At 37.7% G+C, this 11027-nt stretch overlaps 2 protein-coding genes across 7 annotated transcripts in view; one reads left to right on the top strand and one right to left on the bottom strand.

Moving 5' to 3' along the window:
- SLC25A38 (solute carrier family 25 member 38) overlaps window positions 1-11027 on the top strand; it is a 213851-nt gene that overhangs the window by 97291 nt on the left and 105533 nt on the right. The window lies entirely within an intron of this gene.
- LOC110090770 (transmembrane channel-like protein 2) overlaps window positions 1-11027 on the bottom strand; it is a 164207-nt gene that overhangs the window by 51656 nt on the left and 101524 nt on the right. The window contains exon 12 of the mRNA XM_078377403.1: window positions 10666-10845. Within this exon, the coding sequence (XP_078233529.1) occupies window positions 10666-10845 (180 nt within the window). The remainder of the gene's footprint in view (window positions 1-10665; window positions 10846-11027) is intronic.

The raw sequence follows: 11027 nt of genomic DNA, 5'->3' as shown, positions 1-11027 counted from the left end.
GACAAATAAAAAGGGCTGGACTAATCTGGGGAACTTGAAGTTATTCTCTTCTGTAAATACCTACTTTTTTGCTGCAAAGCTAGAAGAATTTAACCAAGAATTCAAAACTATGCAACAGATCCTATGCCTCTAGTTAGGTTAAACCCTATGTAGTGTAAATTATTGTTTCTATTCTGGATACAATTCATCACCCCTGAGCTTCTTTACGCTTACGTATTATTTTAGTTAAAATTCTATAGTAGCAGGATAATGCCACAATATGTTGCATCTTTGGCCAGACTTCTTAGTGGTGTGAAAAAATACCAACACATTTCACCCACTCTGGCTGCATTGCATTGGCTGCCCATCCGCTTCCGCATCGACTTCAAAGTGTTAATGCTTACATATAAAGCCTTAAATGGTTTAGGGCCTCGATACTTAGCGGAACACCTACTCCCACCAAGATCTACCCGTGTCACCCGCACGAGCCAGGAGGTGAGGCTGTGGAGCCTAACGCCAAGGGAGGCCCGGAAAGAAAAGACAAGAAATTGGGCCTTCTCGGCGGTGGCTCCTTGCCTCTGGAATAACCTCCCTCCTAATATTCACGCGGCTCTCTTGCTGGACATTTTCAAAAATCAACTAAAAACATTGATGTTTCAGCAGGCCTTCCCCTCTGTCAATTCCTGATCTCCCCCTCCCCCTCCCCTCTCCTTCCACTCCCTAGTGTCTGTCCCATCTTGCTGAAAGTTTTCCTTATGTAAAATTGCTTTTAATTATATTGTTGTCATTTTTGCTACTGTAAGCCGCCTAGAGTAGTCTTAACTGATTAGATAGGCGGGATATAAATAAAATTTAATATTTTTTTTGTAAGACTTTAATGAGGCAACCGGTTAGGCTGTGTAATGAATTTCATGGAAAGTTAATCCCTACATAATTCTTCCTCTTACTGTCAGGTAGGTTTTCAAATAATTGGGATAAGTCTGGTAGAGTCCTAGAAACTTCTCCTTCAACAGTTTAATGTGGGGTTCCGGTTTCATTGCAGTGATACCACTTCCATTTGGGGCTCCGAGCAGAGAGGGGGGAACCCAAACACCGGGGTGTCCGCAGTACACATAGGTGTGCGTGCCAGTGCGGCGCGAGCACTCCCCCACCCCTTCATGGATCCACCCGAGCACCCGCACGAAGGGGGTGGGTGGGCACGCGCAAGGGCATGCAGGTGCTCTTGCGCATGCGTGAAGGGGTGGGGGAGTGCTCATGCCGGCACTGGCATGCACACATGCATTCCTCCACTGCTTCACACTTGTGCCCAAGAATGCATGCACATGCGCCCAGGAGAGCTCGAGCACCTGAGAGAGAGAGAGAGCACGGAGGGTGCTCAGCCTTCCTCAGAAGCCCAGCCTGTCCGCAGTCCTAAAAAGTTTGGGGACTGCTGCTTTATAGATTCAACTGAACCTTGGAATTCTAAATATATTAAGATCCAGTTGGGATCTCTGGAACTGTATAAATAAACAATTTACCTACAGGATATTTCTCTAACAATTCAAAGATCCAGTCCAGGTTCTGGATTTCCAATATAGACAACTCCAGGTACATCTGGGTTGGACAATACTCCTTTTTTAGAGGCTATTGGTCAAGGCTATTACTTCTCCCCCCTTCTAATTTCATTTTTTGAAACCAATAGTTAGAATCATTGGAATTAATATGTAGAAGATCAAATACATCAAAAAAATCCACACAATAATAAAAAAGGGAGATCCTCTGTAAGAAGGAAACAGACTAGAGGAAAAATTTAAATCTGTTTGAGGCATCACCTTAAAGAGTCTTATTGATGAATTAAGAGTGTTTACATTTTTTGACTTCATCTTAGTTTTTCTGAAGCCGTTAAGCTTGATTTGTTATTGAATTGTAAGTGATTTGTTATTGCTTTTGATATATAACACACTGTGAGCTATGCTAGGTGAAGGGGGAAAGCTAGAAGAGGTTCAAGAAAATGAGTACCACAACAGCTAAAGGTCCTAAAAAGATGGGATCTGCCTCTTCCTCAGGAGTATCATTAGCAGCATTATCTACAAACACAAGCCCTGCCCAATAGAAACATTTAGGAGATATTATTCAAAAAGAACAACAGAGCAAAGAAATGCAAGCTATCTTGGAAATGTTTTCTGATATAAAACTAAACCAGCAATGTATAGAAGAAACTATTGGTACAAATCAGGCTAAATTAGAAAATAAAATGGAGCAGATTGTTATATTAGTTAACCAAATTGCAGAAACAAATCAGAAAGTTCAAGAAAATAAACAACAAAATGAGAAGGTAGATGAAAGATTAATAGAAAGCCAAAAAGAACTGGCAAAATTGAAAGAGCAGAGGAAAAAATTCCAAGAAGCTTCAAAGACCTATACAGATGCAACATTGGTATTGGAAATAGACAGGGCCTCATACACTCTTAGATTTCATAATGTTCCTGAAGATAAGGACATTGAACTTTTAGATCAAATGGAAGAAGCTTTGGCAGATTTCCTAGACATGGAGAAATCCCAGATGAGTCAAGAAATTGACCAAGTGTATAGAATTAAGCTATGCAAGCAAGAATAAGACCCCAAGGGATGTACATATAGTTTTCATGAGCAGGAAAATTAAAGAAGATATTTTGAGGAAGCTAAGAGACAACACATTAAAGATTCAAGATAAGGAGATGGTAGTTTTGAAACAGATTCCATGGAAAATTAGAGATATTAGAAAATAATATTTTTTTCTGGCAAATAAATTAAATGAGAAGAACATAAATTTTAGATGGCTGGTACTAGAAGGAATTTTGGTGAACTGGAAGTCAAGAAGATTTAAGCTAGAAAGCTTTGACAAAACTAGAGATTTTTATGAAAAATATATCGCCACAGGGGAAGAACAAAGTTGTTCAACAGAGATGGAAGAAGAGGGGCGGATGAGAGCATTTGTAGCCATGAAAGTGTAGGAACACAAGGACTGCTCAACAACCTACCAGATAGTGCAACAAGAGATACAAATTGATTTGGATTCCAAAGCTATTGAAAAGAGGAAAACTAGAGCAGTCAATCCAACATATAAGTAAACATGGAGACAACAACAGGAATATTTTCAATTAATATAAATGGATTGAATTCCCCAAATAAAAGACAAAAAACTTTCTTAAAGCTTCAAAAAGAAAAGGTGGATGTAATTGTCCTTTAGTGAACCCACATCAAAGAAAAAAATTGTAAACTATTAGAATGCCCTAAATTAGGTAACCTCTTCTACTCATGTGATCAAAAACAAAAGAAAAGGGGAGTTGCTGTTTATGTGAAAACATCCAAAGAATCAAAATTCATCTATGCAGGTCAAGAGGGAAGAATCCTAATGGTAGAAACAGAAGTCAACAATAGAAAAACATTGTTAGTTGCTATATATGCTCCAAATGAAGCACAAGAAATTTTCTATAAAAGAATTTATAATCTTTTGATGGAGAAAAACTATCAAAATATTTGCCTAATTGGAGATTTTAATTCTATAGTTGATCAAACAAAGGATTATAAAAAGAACCACAAAGGGAAAAGCAAAAGAAGAATATTACCTAAAATATTTTTCCAAATGGCAGAAGAGTTGGGCTTGGAAGATACCTGGTGTGGACATAATGGAGAAAAACTACAATATACATTTTACTCAAACCGACATAGATCTTGGTCTAGAATCAACATGATATGGACAACGATGGATTTGAGGTCAGGAATTGACAAATTGAATATACAAACAAGCACATGGGTGGATCACAATCCACTTGAAATCATTTGGAAAGAAAGGAGAAAACAAAAAGGAAGATGGACCCTTAACACGGCAATTTTGAAAGAACAAAAATTCATAGATAAAGCTTAAAAAGAAATGCAACATTACTTTAAAGAAAACAAAATACAGCATTCTTCATTACAGGTGATATGGGATGCAGCTAAGGCAGTATTCTGTGGCTTTGCAATTTCATATATAATCAAAAGAAATAAAAATAGAGAACAAGGATATGACAACATGAAAGAAGAACATAAAAGACTGGAATTAGAACTTCAAACTAATCCTAACAACAAAGTGGTGAAAAAGGAAATGGCATTGCTGAAACGTAAGTTGAACCTTATGAATACAGAAGAAATGGCACAATAGATAAAAGCTACAAAACAAAAAAATTTTGAAAATGCAAATAAGCCAACAAAATGGCTAGCATATAAACTGAAGAAACAGAGAGAAAAGAGACAAATAAATAGATTAAAAGATATAAAGGATACTTTACAAACTCCAAAAAGTCAAATACATAGTATTATAGTGGACTTTTACATCAACCTCTATAAAATACAAGCAACAAACAGGAAGCAAATCTTCCCAAACTACCTGAATAAGCTAAAAAGATAATAAATGCAGAAATAACATCGCTGGAAATTATGGGAAGTATAAAGAGAGAGAGAGAGAGAGAGAGAGAGAGAGAGACAGCACGCCCCAGGCCCAGGTGGACTCCATCCCAAATATTATAAAACATTTCAAGAGGAATTAGCGGGGCCTTTGAAAAATGTTTGCAAACACTTAAAGAAGCAAAGATTCCAAAATCTTGGTCAGAGGCAAATATTACACTAATACCTAAGGATGAAGCTGATTTGACTCAAATAGGCCAATTTCTCTTCTTAATGTAGATTATAAAATATTTAATCCATTATGGTGGAAAGACTTAAAAAACATCTTACGCAGTTTATACATATAGACCAAAATGTCTTTCTCCCAAAAAGGCAATTGAAGAATAATATAAGAACTATAGTAGACATTTTAGAATATTATGAAGCTCACCTGGAAAAACAAATGGCTCTCCTATTTTTGGACGCTCAAAAAGCTTTTGATAACTTAAATTAGGAATATATGAAGAAACAACTTGAGATGATGGACTTTGGAGAAAACTTTTTGAATATGATAGGGGCAATTTATACAAATCAATCAGCAAAAATAATCATTAATAGAGAAATAGCAGGAAATATTGAGATTGCTAAAGGAACAAGGCAAGGATGTTCACTTTCCCCGTTGCTGTTCATCTTTTCATTGGAAATATTAAACAGAAATTAGACAGAATCAAGGAATACAAGGAACAAGGAACAAAGACAAAGTTTATAAACTTCAAGCTTTCTCAGATGACCTGGTTTTTATTTTAGAAGATCTATTAAAATCAGCCCCAATTTTACTTCAACAAACTGAAGAATTTGGCAAGGTAGCTGGATTGAAAATCAATAGAGAGAAGACAAAATTCTTAACTAAAAATTTAACCCCAAAACAAAAAAAGCCAGCTCATCTTAAATACAAACATTCAAACAGCAAAGAAAGTAAAGTATTTGGGAATTTGCTTGACAGCTAGACGTTCTTCATTGAAAGAAGATAACTATGTGAAATAAGAAATTCGCTTTTAAGGATTTGGGAAAAAGTTAAATCTAAAATATATGTGAAAATAGCTAGATGAGTCTCACCAATGGAAATGTTCACATACCCAAATTTGCTAAACTTCAAAAAAATAACTACTTATAATGAGCTTTTGAATTCTGAGGGACTTCTGAAGACAAAAATTCAATTAGAGAACCAAGCACTAATCTTTTCATGATGTCCTCAAATGCAAATACAATCAATTTATAATCAAGATAAAAAGGCACAAGGTTTTTATAAAGAATATACAACATTTGATGAAATATTACTTACTATAGAAGAAAAACAAATTCAAAAATTGTATAATTTTTTACTGCAATGGGATACACTAGATGAAGAAGTTAAAGATACAGTGTTAAAATGGTCTAAAAACTTTGGCTATAATATGGAATTAGAAAAATGGCAACAAATTTGGACAAAAATATAAGTTAACATTAGCAACTTCCTACAAAGAAAATTTTATATAAAATGTTTTATAGATGGCATTTATAATCAGCTAGACTTGCAAAAATATTCCCAAATATGCCAAACAAGTGTTGGAAATGTAAAAATCATGAAGGAAGTTATTATCATATATGGTGGAGTTGTGATATAGCAAAAAATTATTGGGCTAAAATCCACGTACGGATTAGGCAAATGTCAAAACAGGAAATAGAATTTAAACCAGAAATATTTTTGTTAGGACTACTACCATCTATACTACTATCTATACTGTAGATATACAAAGCTATTATTTAATACTACATGTTTTGACAGCAGCTAGGTTAATATGTGCACAGGTCTAGAAAGAAAATTCACCTAATGATAATATGATTATTAAAAATATTAGAAAGTGCAGAAATTGATAGAATAACTAAGAGGCTAAAGGGACAAGAAGAATAATCTCTTTCTTTAAACTGGAATTTATTTTACAGTTGGTGGAAAGTAAAAGTCCCACAGTAAAGGAACAGAAAATGAATAAAAAGTGAGATGTCATGGATAGGATCTCATCAGAAGAATTATTCTAATATACATGATTGCTTTTAGATTGACCCTTAGACTTATTTTTTGCATTTAGATTATCTTTTTTTATTGTTTGATGGTTAGAGATTCTTACACTTTATGCTTACTGTTTAAATGCACATTGTGTCACATACCTATGTTTTTTAAATTCTTTGTTGGAAAATATTTTTAAAAAACCAAAAAAACCCCACAAAAACAGTTTAATGTGAAGCCCAGTATGGCACTGTAGACTTTTATTTGAATCTGTGAGGCAAGCTGGTCAAGGAGTGGGGAGTGGGTAGTCTTGAAAAGGCCTTGGTTTCTGTAGCGAACAGCCCTGACCCCACTTGTCCGTCACTGCGGAACCTTGATGCAGGAGCCAATGAGAGCACGGAAGGTGGAGCCAGGGGGGAGTGGAGCAGGATAAAAAGACTGGTGGGTGGAGTCTGAGAGAGAGAGAGAGAGAGAGAGAGAATGTGTGTGGCTTAAAAGTGAGAGAAGAGTGAGTTAGAGAACAGCAAGAGTGTAGATTGAAGTAAAGGGTTAAAAGAGTTTTAAAGCTCTATCCTACTTGATCCAAATAATAGTGATTTACAGCCTGTAATTTACCCCATGAGTATTTATTATCAACTTCCCTAGTTAAATAAAAGACTTATGTTTTGATAACACACGTGTCTCAATACTTAAGTGATATTAAAGCATTAATATTTGGTGGTAGCGAAGAAGAAAAGAGAGCGAGATCCTTGGAAAGGCCAGGGGTATAGGGGCTTCAGAGGGGATCGTGACAGTTTCATTTCAGAATGTCTTTTGGGAACCTGCAGGGCTTCAAATACTGGACTTCAGTTCCTGGCCTGCCAATAGTGAAGGATAATGGTGAGATGAACTTGCTTATGAAAGTTAAATAGATTTACTTTATAGTGACAAAGTTAGTCTAGAAATCCATTTGATTACTGTGTGTAAGTTAGAGAGATGTCCAAGGTCAGTTTGCAAAAGCTTTGTGCAGACCAAGGTGACCTTTATCTCGTCGCTAAGCAACTATCTTAGCCCAGAAGGAGCAAGGACATAATTCTTTATTTAAGATTTATGGGACGAGAGAAGAAAGAAGAACCAAATGAGAGAGAAAGAGAATTCCAGCACGGACGGATGAAAGTCAGAAACTTTATTTTTGGAATGGACAGTAAGATTAAACTCTACCTAATAGAATCTCTAGTTTTATTGAAAATGTAGTTAGTTTGTTATTTTCGTTTTTGTAGAGGAATTATATCTTTTGGTGATGGCTGGGGTTTGGAAATGCTAAATGTCTGGAAGTTGGCTTCTTAGATAGACCATAAGCTACTATAGTTAATTGACTACTTTAAATTGATGTGTTTAATCAGGTCACGCTCACGCTACCAATTTGGGGTCCTACATATTAAAGAGTACTAGGATGATTAGATCTCCTAGAACTCCTGTAAGTGTGTTGTTCTTTGTTAAATCGGATCAGACTTGGGAGAAAGAATGTTTCAGCTGCCCTAGGGTAAAATTACAGGACCCGGTTTTGCCTGATAAGGAGCTGATCATTCCGTACCCTCTCTGTTCCGTGGAAAAGCAGTTTCTTCGGAAGAAGCTTTTCTGACAAATGGGAGTTATAGTTTGCCACTGGGAGCCAGTGTGATATAGTAGATGGAGCTAGGACTCGGCTAGGGGAAACTCACTGGGGAGTGACAATTGTTAAACCACATGTAAAAATCTCTCATATCTCAAAAACCTTATCAGATTTACTACAAGTTAAAAGTAACTTGAAAGCATACAACAAATTAGTGCATCAATATCTGGAGTGCCAGATTCCCCAGTCCTGCTTTACTTGCTTTCTGAACATCTCACTGTTGGGCTGTATATGTCTTCTGCTTCTTTTCTTGTTTACCTGTTTGTTTGATGTCCATCCCAGCTTTGCTACCCAGTTCCAGATATTACAGACTCCTCTGCAGCTGTACATTGACATTAGCCTGTATGTTTTGCAATGGCAGATTCAGCAAGGTCTCTTTATTTTTCAGTGAACTGATTTCAATGTCTCTGCCAGTGAAATTTTGCTGAACATTCTGCTTCAAACCAGATAGCTTGTTAAGTGTTTCTTCTAAAGCAGGAATAGGGAATCTCTGGCCCTCCAGATTCAACTTCTGAAAGCCACAGACCCCTGGCAAGCTTGGCCAATGGTAAAAGTATTGCCAGCATTTGTTTGAACTCCTGCCTTCTTCCACAGAGACAGGAACATCATAATCAGCTGCCTTCATGTGAGGCAAGAATTTATTTACCTGAGCTGTTGTCTTTAAAGATCCATTGCTATTCATGATTGCCAATAATACATACACTGTAGGCTAGAAAGTGGCCTGTACACTCTTTTCAGCTTGGAACCCCCAGGTGACACCTCCCCACTCTCTAGCTCACTGGTCATAGAATCTCCAGTGGGCCTTGTTTTGGTGATTGTGGTCAGGATCAGGTATCCCAGGCAGTAAGTAGAGTGACTGCTGGATCCTGGATCTTGACTTTTGAAAATAAAGTTGGGAGTAAGCTTTGCTAGCCATAGAGTCATGGTCCAAGCATTCTCTTTTGATATCTTGAGTTCCTTTGGTGTGGGTTGCCTTACCAGTGGCATGCATCTAAATCTGGATTCAACTCATTATATTTAACATGGTACAGTGGTGCCTCGCTTAGCGAGCGCACCGTAGAATGACGAATCCGCATAGCGAGGGGGTTTTAGCGATCGCAAATGCGATCGCAAAGCGATGGCCCCTATGGCCGAAAATCGCTTTGCGATGGTCAGTAAGCGGTTCGCTTACCGACCTTCGCTTTGCGACCTGCGGATCAGCTGTTCGGCGGGTCCAAAATGGCCACCGGAACACCCGAAATGGCCACGGGCAGCGTTTTCGCGCCCTTGGTAAGTGAGGGGAGGGCGCGAAAACGCTGCGCGCGGCCATTTCGGGTGTTCCAGTGGCCATTTTGGACCCGCCGAACAGCTGATCCGCAGTCTCGCTACGGCCGAAATGGCCGCGCGCAGCGTTTTCGCACCCTGCCCTCGCTTTCCGAGGGCGCGAAAATGGGTGCCGGACCTGGAAAACATTGCTGTATGGTGAGTTTTCTGCCGATTTGGCTTTTTTTGATCCGTGAGAGCAAGTTCTAAAGTGAGGGCCTAGAATGTGTGTCTTTGATTCTATAACAACAATGCATAAGCACCCCAACAAATTGTCTCAAATTGGATTTTGACTAGACGGCTTAAACTTATTTGAATTTAGAAACAAAACTGCATGCTACATTAAATATATGGCATGCAATGGAAAATCTTGCTTTTTTAATTCTAAAAACGTTTAAGTAATCATAGGAGTAGGATCAAGCATAGAGTGTACATTTTGTTAGCAATCGTTAATTACAATGAATCTTTTTTTAGTTTTAAGTAAATATAGGGCCATCATACATGAGTAGATGAGGTTTAAACTTTCTCTAGCATTTCTTTTCCTAACTCCGCACACCATGGAGGTCTAAAAAGGAAACAAAACCTGCTGTTCAGAAAGCAAATAACGCATATACTGTATTGTTCTATCTTTCTTACACAAACACCACAAATACATAATAGTAAAAGATATATGTGTTTATGTATTTTTATATTGCCACAAATATGTAATATTCATAATTATATGTGTGTGTGCCGTATATTGTATATTTCACATAGTTGATCAGATATGCTATCAAATCATAGGGATGTGTTGTGCACCCGTTGTGCTTGTTACTGATCATTTCTATATGCTTGCACTTATTCTTGATTTATCACTTGCAGGTCACTTAACCACAGAAAACTTTGCTATATTTATCTAATGTGAGCTCTTGTATGCAATTGGTAAGCATGTGAAGTAGGGTGGGGTGGGGGATGGTTTAATGGCTTGAGATGTCATATAGGAACTGATGACATTCTAAAACAGAAAAGACTATGCTACTTTGATATCACAGTTGCTAAGGCGAAGAGGCAAGACTGTGTGTGAGAGCTGTTTCCGAGGTGAAAAGCATGCAGCTTCTACAACGACAGGATTGTACCTCCCTGCCCTTGTATTGTCCTTATGGCACCTTTCCCAGCAAAGCTAATGTTGCGCTCACCCTTGTTGAACTGGCAAAACAGTTCAAGAGGAATAAGCTGACTTGCAGAAAGGTATAAGAAATTAATTTGGAGTGGGTGGGTAGCTATCAGCTATATACATTCAAATGCAGATTCTCTCTTATGTTCCCACCTTTTCTTTGACATCATCCATTAAGGCCAACAAGAAAGTATACAGGTTCCCAAGGAAGAGTGCAAAGATCCTCCCCAGTTGCCATTTCAGCCCAATGCGAGGATGGTAATCTTCTAAAGCTGCAATGGTTTCAAACAGTGGTGGGCAAAACATTCCAAGCAAGGACATCACAATTTCAACCTGCACAAAGATAGAGAAGATTTGTCACCAGTGAACTGTTGGCTCAAGACTGTGAAAATGTTTCAGACATTTGCTTCTTACTGCTGATGCTGTGGCTTCATCAATTTGCTGAATAGTGGAGAGTGGGTGGGGAAAATACTTTAGATTTGCCAGAGCACCCGGAATACAGTTCCCAATCAAGT

The sequence above is a fragment of the Pogona vitticeps genome, chromosome 6 (genome assembly GCF_051106095.1).
Source record: "Pogona vitticeps strain Pit_001003342236 chromosome 6, PviZW2.1, whole genome shotgun sequence".
Taxonomy (NCBI): domain Eukaryota; kingdom Metazoa; phylum Chordata; class Lepidosauria; order Squamata; family Agamidae; genus Pogona; species Pogona vitticeps.
The sequence above is the reverse complement of the archived record's forward strand: the minus strand, read 5'-3'. Positions and strand labels throughout refer to the sequence as shown.